The sequence below is a fragment of the Artemia sp. Qi Xiang Cuo genome, chromosome 14 (genome assembly GCF_049724085.1).
Source record: "Artemia sp. Qi Xiang Cuo chromosome 14, ASM4972408v1, whole genome shotgun sequence".
Lineage (NCBI taxonomy): Eukaryota > Metazoa > Arthropoda > Branchiopoda > Anostraca > Artemiidae > Artemia > Artemia sp. Qi Xiang Cuo.
In genome coordinates this window covers 66,038,144-66,051,379 of record NC_142807.1, presented here as the reverse complement: position 1 = coordinate 66,051,379, position 13,236 = coordinate 66,038,144, and the positions used below count along the sequence as shown (strand labels likewise).

The window sequence follows — 13,236 nt, the reverse complement described above, 5'->3', positions numbered from 1 at the left end:
GTCATTTATCATTCCTGACACTAAAGATCAATGAAGCCCTATTTAAAAATAGAATATTAATTTTTCTCTCTGACCTAAAGAACGTTTATCCCTCAGACCTAAGATTAAAGAAGCCTTAGTGTTTCTTAATTTCCCCTTCGTGAATCAATAATTTTCCCGCCGATTATGTAAATCAATGCACATGTGCTACTCGTGACAGGACCACGTGGTTTATGGTTTTCCAAGTGAGAAAGTTCCTGTTTTTCAAAGTGAGAAAATTCCTGTTTTTCAAATTCTCACTGACAAAAACCATAAGACATCCATAATTTGATGTTCACATCCATGAAAAACATCAAATAAATTGAACACGACACATAACCATCCAAGAAAACACCCATAAATGTAACAAAATTCCTGTTTTTTCAAGTGAGAAAATTCCTGTTTTTTCATTCTCAGTGAGAAAACCATAAAACAGACATGAATTGCTGTTGACATCCATAAATGTGACAAAGTTCCTGTTTTTTCATTCTCACTGACAAAAACCATTAAACATCCATGAAAAACATCAAATAAATCGACCAACACACATAACTATCCAAGAAAACATACATAAATGTGACAAAATTCCTGTTTTTTCATTCTCATTGACAAAAACCATAAACCACGTGGTTCTATGATAATATATGGTGTTAAAAAAAGTTGTAGGTGGCAGCAGGGGTGGGCAATGGGGCTCAATAAGGCCCTTCTACTAATGTTTGGCATTTGGGTAAAATCACGATTGAGAATAACCTATGCAATGACTAAAATATCAATCTAAAATATCAAAGTTTTTTTTATTTCCGCTATATATTCCTTAAACATTCATATTTTGCGTCATTTTCACAAATCCCCTTCAACAATTCCTCAACCACTAGTTTAAATTTCTTTGTGCATGCCAACTATACTCGGCTTGTTTATATGTTATTCTTTGTTTTCAACTTGACGTTTTATGCTTATTATTTTCCTGGATATTCAATTTACTTTATTTTGTACGAAGCCCAGTTCTCTTTTTTTTTGTGTTAACTAACTTCTTCTAGATTATTTTCATGAAATTATTAAAAAAAATTCTTTTTTTCTATTCTATTATATTTCTTTTTTCTACTTTCCTTTTTTCTTTCTACTTTCTTTAGTAATTTACCATTCCTGGTCCTTATTTACTCTCATTTTCTCTTTTACCTTCAAATATCAAAAGAAAAATTATGAAAATAAAGTAATTCTGCATTGAAAAATTTAGTCGGAAGAAAGACATTAAGAAATAAGGTAAAATATGAAGGATCTCGGATAAATCTTCTCTTCATAACATTTATTTATATATTATTTACTGTTTCCAGTTTTGCATTTTATTCTTATTATTTTGTTTCATATTCAGTTTTTTTTTTATTTTAAAAATTCCAGTTCTGTTTTTTTTTCTATCACTAACTTCTGCAGTACTGTTTTCAAGAAATGACTCAAGAATGTTCGTCGTTTTTATCTATTTTAATATCTTTCTTGCTCCAACCTTCCTTATTTTATCCTTCTTCTTTTTTTAATTTGCCATTCTTACTCCGTATAAAAAAAAGAATTTAAAAGCCACATTATGCGAGAAATAATAGACAAGTATCCAATGAGTGGATAAGCAGATCGATAGCCTATACTTATGACGTCTATTTGGTAATTCGTGACTCTTGAAGTGTTTGCTTTCTAAGGTGTGGTAACTGATTAAAAAATAAGCCAATTTAACGAAATATGGAAGCTTAGGATCAGAATAATGCTTTATAAATGTTTTTTTTCGACCAGAGTCTAGCATCGTTTTTGTGAAGAATACCAGATGGTTTTAAAGAAATTTGGTTTGAAGAATTTTACCCTGAAGAGCTTAAAAATAAAATGCTATTAACTTAAAAATAAATGGTAAATATAAAATTTGTAGAATTCCTGTGACAAGAGCAAATTAAACATGTGACTAATATTTTTGCTAAGAAAGGTTGCCTTGCAACACTGTAACGAGCATAATTGAAAAAGAGCATTGTTCGGCGCTGCACTTCTCTCCATGGCCACCCCTGCAAGAGCTGTAATCCAAATAACAAACTGTTGGCTGGACCCAACGAACTGTCAGTAGATGAGAGCTTCGACTTTAATTGATTTTTTTTTTCGCCTTTACCAAAATCTCAATCCATCTCTCGACAAAAAAGAACCGAAACTACCAAAAATCTACCAAAAACTCTGAATCATCAGAAAATGTCACTTTCTGCCTTTCTTTGTTTTTATATGGGAGTTCCCCGTGGTCTTTCAGGGATTTTTTCTGGAGCAGAAGAAATCAGTTGCAGACAATTCAATTTGTATTAATTCGCACATTTATGAACACCGTCCGCTCCACATTGGTTATCTTGATTCTCCCCATTTGACAGTTTATAATCATTTTGCTGATAGAGAAAATTGAGTCAGCGCTTTAGAAGCGCTCAATGGATACTGCAAAATGGAGCAACTGAAAATTCTTGCACCTGGACAAAACAGATGGCTCTCAGTTCATGACGTAGACGTCATGACGTCATGAGGTGACGTCGTTCAGTCTAAGACCGTTTTTTCTCCTATACAATGGGAGTCCTTGAAGCTTTATTTCATGATTTTGGGGTTTGAGGACACTACGCATGGACGCGTCCATGTTTTTTGGGGGGTGAGGACACCAGCATGGAGCTTGTGATGTATTCATTACAAACCCCACCACAAAGTATTTTCAAGAATGGAAATGACAGTTGATCCTGAAAATAGTTTTTACTTCCCTCGGAAATTTATATATACTTAGCCTTAGATTCAATGGAATAAACTACCAAGTTGACCGGTGTCGTGAAAACTAGTGGGTTAACTAGACTACAAAAAATAGAAACTGAAAGCTAAGAGGGAGAAGAATTAATTTGTCAGCTTGCGAATTTTATAAATAGGCCATCGCTCAAATGCAAAAAATAACATCAATTTTGATGAAGATATCTTTGAGGTGGCCAGAAGGTTAATTTGCTACGTAACAGGAGGAGGGGCAATCGCCCCTCCCAGAATATGGTTTCTCCCCTCCCTCTGACCCTAGTTTGCCCTCCCCCAGTTGATTTTTTTCTTCAAAAGTCTTGTCAGAACTAAGATTAGCCTACATAATTCAAGCATCCACAGAAACGGATCATTTGTCTTTAGTATATCTTTACCTTACGGTACTATATGGCTCATTTTTTAGTTTTCATTATTATTTTCACTTGATTTGGGACAATTGGCTCCAACAAAAATTGACCTACGAAATCTCACTTTTCTATCCGGAATTGCATCTGACTCCTGGAAATTTTTTTTTTTTAACTTTTAGAATGTGGGATTTCGTTTGCGAATTGCTCCAATGCTTCCAAAACAGAATGTAAAATAAAAAACAGGACTGAGTTAATTGAAGCTGCCGCACCGAATTTCAATAGAAAATTTTAAAAATATATATTTTTTCAAAGTCTTGGGGGGGGGGGGCAAATACCACCCTGCTTCTCTCCAAATGACGTTCCTATCTCTGCTTGTTTCCATTTCCTTGTTTCTCTATTTAATAGTCCCAAATTTTCTGACCCAGGAATGCCTTTTATCTGGAATGTTTACCTTTTTCATTTCTGCCATTTAGGTCGAGAGTGGTAGATGATACATTTAGTAACACTAAAAGTCTATTTGGGTCATGGTTAGCACAAAATTTTGCAACAAAAAAATAAACAACAAAAACACACTAGTAAATCCAAACTGAATAAACCAGTTAAAGAAACGGTCCCCATGTGTAATACCCACGCCAATCAGCCTTCCCAACTCTTTAACCCCACAAAATTTCTATCCCCTAATTTAATATCAACTCATGCTTCCCTTCCAAAGCACCCCAGAAAATTTCCTTCTCCAATCTTTTCATGTCCTTGTAAAAAAAAAAAAAAAAAAAAAAAAAAAAAAAAAAAAAAAAATCTGTCAATAAGTACAAGTTGTTATTTTTGTGATTCTTATACGATAGTTAGTTTCTGAAACTAGATATGTCATATCATGACAATTTGTTTCATTTATCATTCGCAGTAGCAGGGCTAGACAATGTTGACCTCCAAGTCTTGCAATGTTGACCCTAGAAGCTTCTACAGTAACCAAAATTGTCGTTGTGTCTAAACACAGATCCCTTTCCTTCATGATAAATATGGTGGTTTCCCACAATTTCTGCCATCTAAGGCGAGGAAAAAACATCCATTTACCCTACCTACAGTGGTACAGAAGCTCTATGTTACGGGTTAGGATTTTCTTCAGAGAGGAATAAGGGTGGGAAAAGAGAGTCTTTTTGGCCTCAAACATCTGAATTTTTTTGAAGGACATTTTTGTGGCCTGATGTGGCAGAATGCATCCTTATAATACTCTTTATAAGAAAAAATAGAATATTCTATCAATAAGAATGAGTTGTTAGTTATGAGTCGTAGACATAGTTAGTTTCTGAAGCTAGCTGTGTTGTCACATGGCAAAGTGTTTCATTTATCATTTGCAGTAACGTAACGTTACAGACGACACGTCCTTCAAGTGACGTCTGGTATAGATGAACCGGGAGGACTTCAATGGGAACTTGCTGGTATGCTGCTATTGGCATGGTTGCTCTGCATCATCTGCATCTGCAAGGGAGTTAGATCTACCGGCAAGGCAGTTTATGTTACAGGTATTCTCTCGGATTCTATTCTAAAATTTTCAGTTAGATCAATATGTGCAATAATTATTAAATTAGCTTTGAATTAACTAATTATTATTTCAATTATCAAATTGCTCTAAATTAACGAATGTGCGTGATGATATGCCAAAAGTTCCGATACTTTAGCAAAATAGAAGTCTGGAACAGTATACTGGCGTAGCCAAACGAAAGGCTGCACCTGACACATTTCTTTCACTTTCACAACAAAGAGTCAAAAGTTCCGATACTTTAGCAAAATAGAAGTCTGGAACAGTATACTCGCGTAGCCAAACGAAAGGCTGCACCTGACACATTTCTTTCACTTTCACAACAAAGAGTCAAAAGTTCCGATACTTTAGCAAAATAGAAGTCTGGAACAGTATACTCGCGTAGCCAAACGAAAGGCTGCACCTGACACATTTCTTTCACTTTCACAACAAAGAGTCAAAAGTTCCGATACTTTAGCAAAATAGAAGTCTGGAACAGTATACTCGCGTAGCCAAACGAAAGGCTGCACCTGACACATTTCTTTCACTTTCACAACAAAGAGTCAAAAGTTCCGATACTTTAGCAAAATAGAAGTCTGGAACAGTATACTCGCGTAGCCAAACGAAAGGCTGCACCTGACACATTTCTTTCACTTTCACAACAAAGAGTCAGAAAGGGAAAAAAATTCCTCTGTTGCACTTACCTCGACTAGTTGCATGTATCAACTTTGTGGGGGCATATCTGCTATATATTCAAGAAGACAGTAGCATTTTTTCAAACAAAATCTATGGCTGGAAACAAAAATGTGACTGCTAGTTGGTTTGTGGGGGCTTATTTACTATATGATTGATATGGGGGAGGTTAGTTATTTTTCGGGCATAAAAGTTGTTTGAAAGCAAAAAAATAATAATAAGAACCATTCCCCCCAGAGTTTAATTTAATGTAGCGGAGATGGAAGAGGACAGTTTTTTTTTCTGAAATAAACTTTGCCTGAAAGCAAAAAAAGAACGCCTCCGCTTGTGTAGTTTGTGGAGACATACATGTTATGTAATATAGAAGAGGTAGACTAACTACAAATGCAATAAAAACAAACTAAAAAAAATAAGCCTCCTCTATTTCTATGTGTAGAGGCAAATTTACTTCATAGTTAGCATGAGCAAAACCAGCCATTTTTGGGGGAAAAATATTTTTCAAAAAAAAAAATAAATACGTCGGCAATAGTTTCATATTTCGCTCCCTATATACTACATAATAGAGATACCAAACATTATTTAGAAAATATTTTGTCCAAAAAAATATACGCCCGCTAGTTCCATTTGTGGCGACATATTTAATTTATGACATAGATGGTGGAGACCATCTTTGTTACCATCTTCAGACCATCGTTGTAGACCATCTTCAATTTTTCCAATCAAAATTTTATCTTAGCGGACCGCGGATCACAAATGTTACGTTGCATTTTTAAGTTGCATTTTAATACACTATAAACCAAAATAAAGCAAAATTTAGACTGCATAGTTTTTATATTAAAGATGTTTCTGTGTTTAATTCCCTTAGCGAAAAAATATACCCAGGGATATTTTGAAATCCTAGCTTTTGTGTAAATTGCGAAAGTATTTGGTATACTCAGTCGTCCCCGAATGGTTTGGGAACAGGTCATAAAGAAGGGCTTATATGAAATTAGAACTTCAGGGGGATGGGTAAAGAGTGAAGCTATTAATAAATTGGGATGGAAATGAGCACAGCAGTATTGGCTTCAGGTGGCTTGGTGCTACACTAAGTTGTTAGTATCAGTATTAGTCTTTCATTCTGTATAGAATGTATATTTTAGATTGTCCATTTTTTTTTATTCTAAACATACACCTTTTAATATGTTTTGAACCCTACAAAAGTTCTTGAAAGCAAAAAAGATCTGCATAACTCTGGGGAAAAAAAAGGGGGAAACACAAAACAGTTCCATCCTAACCAGCAATTGTAAAATACAGTTCGAGCTTCCTGGTTACCTCTTGATAGAGGTTTTTGTGTGGCTTAATACTGGAGTATGTATCCATGCAAAATTTTGTAATTATTTTTTATTTTAATTTGTAACTATTTCAGATATTCGGAATTTCTGAAATTATATAAAGTTCCTCCACGGAAATCATTTTATTTTCTTCGTGACGTTTACCATTCTTTCGGTTATAACCTTCTGAAAGAGATTTCAGTCTTTCATAGAAAAATTAAATATATTATTAAAGTGTCAAAATCTGTACCTATCTTACCATCTGTTTTTCTTTTTAATTTGTATTTATTATAGGTATTTCAAGTTTTACAGCTGAAAAAATTTCACCATCATTTAAAAACTTTCTCAGTGTCTGCACCATTTCCATAGATAGCACCGTACATATTTTTCAATCATAACTTTATGTATTTTTTATTTATAAAAGCCTTTTGATAGAGGTGGTCAAATTTAATTCTGGCTTTAATTTTTTTATTTTTGTTTTCAGAAGAGTGTAATTTTTTTCCGAAACATACTAAAGAGTAGGTTTTTCTGTTATACTTGTAGTCTGAAAGGCTTTGCCACGAGAAAGCTTTGTAATCAAGTGTGTTTTCTAAAAGTTTGTTCTTGTTCACATGTTTCTTTGTGTGAAAAATTCTTAGATCTTTCTTTCAGCAATCGTTTTAAATTGCTTAGGATAGTTTTCTAGCGTATGCCGACTTCAAAAATATATGAGATTCTGCCTAGTTCCCATGTTTTTTTGAAATAGTGAATCTTGGAATTTTTTATTACTTGAAGTAATAAATTTCAACAAATTTTTGAAGCCATTGCTTTGAAACTAGGATTGCTGAAAAAATATAATAAATTTTGTTCACATCATTTGAAAAATTTCTCAGTGTCTGCACCATTTCCATAGATAGTATCGTAATTGCTTTTTAATCATAATTTTATTTACTTTTTATTTATAAAAGCCTTTTGATAGAGGTGTAAAAAGTTAATAGAAAGTAAAAATCTACAACTTACGAACTATCTGCCTTTACTAATAATTTGTGTTTGTTTCAGGGCTTTCAAATTTCACAAATTATAAAATTTCGTTCTTTTTTGTACCATATTTACTATTTTTCAGCTACATTTCCATACGTGATTCTGACTATCCTTTTAATTCGTGGCCTTACGCTAGAAGGGGCTTGGAAAGGTATCATCTTTTACCTCTATCCAGATTTCACAAAGGTCCTCGATTTTATACATGAGCATCAGATTTCACAAAGGTCCGCGTTTTTAATTGTAAAAACCTTTTGACAGAGGAGGATAATGTTGCTAGGAAGTCAAAATCTAAAACTTATGTATTATCTGTCTGTACTACTAATTTGCTTTTATTTTAGGGTTTTAAAATTTCACAAATTATAAAATTTCGTTCTTTTTTCTACCATTTTTTTTTATTTTTCAGCTACTTTTCCATACGTGATGCTGACTATCCTTTTAATTCGTGGCCTTACGCTAGAAGGTGCTTGGAAAGGTATCGTCTTTTACCTCTATCCAGATTTCACAAAGGTCTTCGACACTCAGGTGAATATTTTTATGGTATTTCAGGTAAATTTATATAAATGGTATACGATACCAAAGAGAGAATTTACAGGTGATTGTTTATGGTTTCAAGGAGATGGAGGCTCTTCCTGTTGGATTTTGGAAAGATTTCTCTTAACCACCTCTTCCTATCCATCATCTTATTTTTGCCAGTTATTACAAACATTTAATGTCCTATCAAACACGAAAGATTCATCCTTACTGAAAAAGGGGGGTCCTCTCTACCACCACTCTTAACATTTAGACTAAATATATTCATAGAAATTATAATGAGGTGAGGGGGTAAATTGCTCCTTTCTGTACGGTGACTTGAAGAACCCTTCACAAAAAAATTTGGTTACCTAAAAGTATACTTCTTGAGGCATCATTCCCCTCCAATCACAGAAGGATCTACTGTCTCCCTTTAAACTTTGTATGATAGTCTTGTATGATGTTCCTTGCTCCTTGTATGATGGTCTCAATTATTCTGAGTACAATAAAAGACCGAAGGCCTGAGAACAGCCAGGCAAGGCGGAGCTGCCTTAGCTAGGCTGTCTTCGTTTCAAATAAAGGAAACCCTTAGAAAACACTATACAGTTTCGATTTTCCAGAGATATACCCTTTTATGATTATTATTGCTTCGTAGACGCCAATTTTGTTGATGAAATATGCAATAATACAGGTTGTCTGAAAAAATTGCCAGCCCCATTCAAAACCAAGGCTTGTCAAAGAGTTTTAAGATTTGGTTCAGGCTCAGGCTTTGCCTCAGGTTTTGTTATATTTATACAAAATTAAATTTCAGATATTTCATATAATAGCTAAAATTAGTGCCATAGGGGGTAAAAATATTTTCCAAGGCTATTTTCAAGAACTCAAATATCGTTTACTCAAATATCGCTACTATTTTTTATTACTTTCAGCTAAAGATGCAGCATAAAGACAAGTTTAGCCCCTAAAATGCTTTGGCTCTGGTATATTATTTTTCCCACGCGGCTTTCAATAGAATGTTAGGTGTTAGAAACTTGGGAGGAGTCTCATTCGGTTGGAAATTAAAAAAATCTAGTGTCGGTTCGAAGAGTTAAAAATGATTGGATAAAACCAGAATGCAATTTTACACAATTTTTTGTGTCTTACGTATTATTATCGTGTGACATCATGACCGTAAAAACTTTTTCGTATGCTGACAAGTGGTCAGCGTTGTGCAGGTATGGATCTCCTGATTTGATGCCTTCGGTCGAGAATACAATGTTGGGGGTTGGGGGAAAATCATGACGTCATGCTAAAGTCCCAGCAAAAATAGTGACTTACTCTTTACTAGGTTACAGCTAAGTACAAGCTGAAGGACGTTTCCTGTGTGGGATGTAAATACAAAATAATAAATTCCAATAATAAGGTGGGACGACTGAGTTTGAAGTTATTGCCAGAGGATATTTTTGTGAAAGAAGAGCTGCGTTTTCAGGCTCAGCCGGTTCGAACACGGGTTGTTCTCGTCTAGTAAATCAATTGTTTTCACAAAGCGGGTTCTTGAGGAAAACACGGGGTTGAAGCTCCGAACCCTCTGAAACTAGACGAAGCTAGACGAAAAACTAGAAACTTGAAACTAGACGAGAACAACCCGTGTTCGAACCCACTGAGCCTGAAAACGCGGCTAAGATAGTAAGATAAGGAGAGAAGAGGGGAAGTACAGAAAAGACAATATGGAGTGGAATGAGATCTTTGGACGCAGCTTTGATACAATTTCAAATAAACATTAAAATACCACAAAACAAAAAGGTCTAATAGGGTTTTAGAAAGCAGAAGTATTGGGGTGTTACCGTGTTTCAGTACTCTTCGGGGTGAAACTATGACTCAGAAAGAAAAGTATTGGGGTGTTACCGTGTTTCAGTACTCTTGGGGGTGAAACTATGACTCAGAAAGAAAATGTACATATGAGTATTAAACCATGGAAAATTCCGATATTTTTTAACCCAAGCAAAGCGAGGCCCGTTCTCGATAGATTCATTCGCCCTGAACTGCTTACTATCTACCACGAGCGAAGGCATGCTATCATAAAGCCCACGGAGCAGCATGTTTGCTAGACAAAGAGCCTGCAAAGCGAGGGCTTGTTTGCCTAGTAGTAGCATAAATTGCATATAATTTTGTTTTGTTCGTTGTCTTGAAGGAAAATAATAACAATATTTTGTAAATTAGTCTAGCTTGGAACATAATTAAAATCTGCAAAAGTTGAAGCATGCGAAATGTGATTCTTTGCTTTTGAAAACGGATGAATGAGAGCCGTTAAATTTCGCAAAAGGAAATGAGGCTGCCGAGGTCTGCTTATTCGTGAAATTTCCCAAGTGAAAATATCAAAGAAAAGAAGCTATTCATGATTTTAAAATAACATCTGTCGTATATAATTGGGATTAACTTTGTTTAACTAGCATTTTGAATTATTCTTTAGTATTATGTGTCTTTGCTGTTCAAGTAAAACTGCTGTTCAAGTAAACTGCTGTAAACACAAACGTAAACTGCTGTAAACGCTGTTCAAGTAAACACACATGAACTGCTGTTCATGTGAGTTTGCTGTTCAAGTAAACTGGTGGATGCTGTTCAAGTAAAACTGCTGTTCAAGTAAACTGCTGTAAACACAAACGTAAACTGCTGTAAACGCTGTTCAAGTAAACACACATGAACTGCTGTTCATGTGAGTTTGCTGTTCAAGTAAACTGGTGTTCAAGTAAACTCCTCGAAGGCCTTCTAAGGGCAAAAATCGTATATCAAGTAGCCCTATTTGGAAATTTAGTACTTTCACTAAACTCGGGCCTTTGTTACCCAGGAAGTTGTTCCTTGGGATCTAGAATTGAGGAATTATCTTGCTCATTTTGGGATGTTAAGGTATGTTCCAATTCTAGTTCCCTCTCAAAATCAAATTTTAAAATGATGGCACGATTGTACCCCTCGGTATATAAGATACTGCTACCATAAATACTTTTTAAAAATAATAAGACATTCAGAGGCAGTACTTAACTCTTTAGAAAAAATATTGTCCAGTTTCCAAAACGACTGTGGTATTGCGAGTATGATATTATGATTTGAATTTGATTAAACCAAGTAGAAGTGTTCTATTTGTCTTGGTTTGCTTACTATTGGCTTAGAAAATGTCAAATTAAAGGCTCGGCCCTTATTTTCTGTAAGTCAACTAAGAATAGTTCAAACTTGAGCAGAATATCTAAAGCATGTCTTGACTTAAAAATTTCAGAACAAGAGGTCATTAAGCCTCTGAGGTTATATAAAATTATAACCGGTTAATAAAATGAGGTTAATAAAAGGTTAATAAAATGAGGTTATATTAAGTACTTAAAAGTTTTTTAAGTTTCTTTTTATGAAAAGTTCTAAATGTGCTTGACGAGTCTTCAGACGCTTCTTGATGGGGAAGGAAACCATATTAATCTATTCTTTGCACCTAGGGTCTAAAGATAAAAGATAAAAGAGGAATTTGATATCTCTAAAATAGAACAATGAGAATTACAAAGAAAAGAAAAAAAAATCTACGAAAACGGTTACATTTTTTTTCAGTTTTTACACAAATATTAACTTTCTTGAGTTTTGACTAAAACTGATAAGTTAATTTTCGATTATTTAAATTTTAAGTAAATTTTGATTTTACTTATTTTGAAATTAGCATTGGCTCAATGCTAATTAATTTTGTTTGTACCGACTTGGGCTGAAGTTCAATTGTAATGGGCAGCAAAAAAGAAAGAAGAGTTCAATCGAAGTTCAGTTTAATCGAACTTCAAATCGAACTTTCCAAAATTTGATTCCCAAAGAGCTTAAAAAAGAAAAAAAATTATTTAAAATAATTGATAACTATCTATCTATTTTAATATGCTATCATATAAGTATTTATGCTATCATAAATACTTTTTAAAAATAATAAGACATTCAGAGGCAGTAAAATGTAACGTGGTGGAGGTGTAACGTGGTGTAACGTGATAACGAGGTGTAACGTGGTGCGTTTTTTGCAAAAAACGCAGAAAAACGTTTGAGTTATATAGAAAATATAATTAACAGCAGTATGTGTTTCAAATGTTTTATTTTTATGGCGATCTCTCATCCTACTTTCTCTTTAGTATCTTTCTTCTATTACACTTTTTGGTTCCCATTTTTTTTTACCTTTCTTGCACTTTGCATGATTCCTACAAATATCGGGGGGGGGACAAGGGGCAATACATCCTTTTATTTGTATAACGACAATGTGTGTAAGAGCTCTTTTTTCAAGCAAATTCAGTAATAAAGCAATAAAGTGTTATTTACCTTAGTGTTTCCTGTTTTCGAAATGCAGCAATAGCAGTTCCTTGTGCCATGTCCAAAATCTGTCAATAGCATAACTTAATATGCCACAGAAAGCAAGGACGTCATCAATATTCTATTTGGCCTGGCGAAAGGGGTTTAACAATGAAAAAATGTCTTTATGTAAGGGTTATATATTTAGAAATTCTGTTTTTCACATTCGGAAAGTCTGGACTACACTTAATCCTGAATTTTATGGCTTCTAATCAATCATTCCGTTTCTTTTCTTTATTTTCCCTATGTCCTCTCCATAAAAGATTATAAGTTAACCCCTCCTAGGGTGAAAGTATCAGTTTTCTATAGAATTATAAAAAGAAGTTAAAGAAAATCAATTACATTTAGTTTGAAATATTCAGTTCACAAATCATACTTCTACTTATGGCGTGGCCGATATAATTCAAGATCTCACCTAAGTCTATATTCAAAAATGTGCAATCTTGTATTTTTTACCTGATAAAAGATCACGGATGCGTGTTTATTTGTCTTTTTTGTTGTTGTTTTTTTCTTAGGGGGTGATCACATTGAAGTAGCAGTTTTATAAAATTGGGAGGGGGTGCGTTCGATGGGAAATTATGAGTTCTAGTCCGCTTTTTAAGTGACCAAAAAGATTGGAGGGTAAATAACCCCCCTCCCTTGTCCCTTTTTACCCAAAGTTATCCGATCAAAACTTATAGTCTTTTTGTTCAGCATA

General features: G+C 34.2%; 1 protein-coding gene across 2 annotated transcripts in view; it reads left to right on the top strand.

The window, feature by feature from the left end:
* Positions 1-13,236, top strand: part of LOC148944767 (sodium- and chloride-dependent GABA transporter 2-like) — a 151,907-nt gene that overhangs the window by 55,502 nt on the left and 83,169 nt on the right. For both annotated transcript variants that reach the window (XM_089100359.1, XM_089100358.1), the window contains exons 4-5: positions 4,530-4,678; positions 8,101-8,219. In XM_089100359.1, the coding sequence (XP_088956485.1) occupies positions 4,530-4,678; positions 8,101-8,219 (268 nt within the window). The remainder of the gene's footprint in view (positions 1-4,529; positions 4,679-8,100; positions 8,220-13,236) is intronic.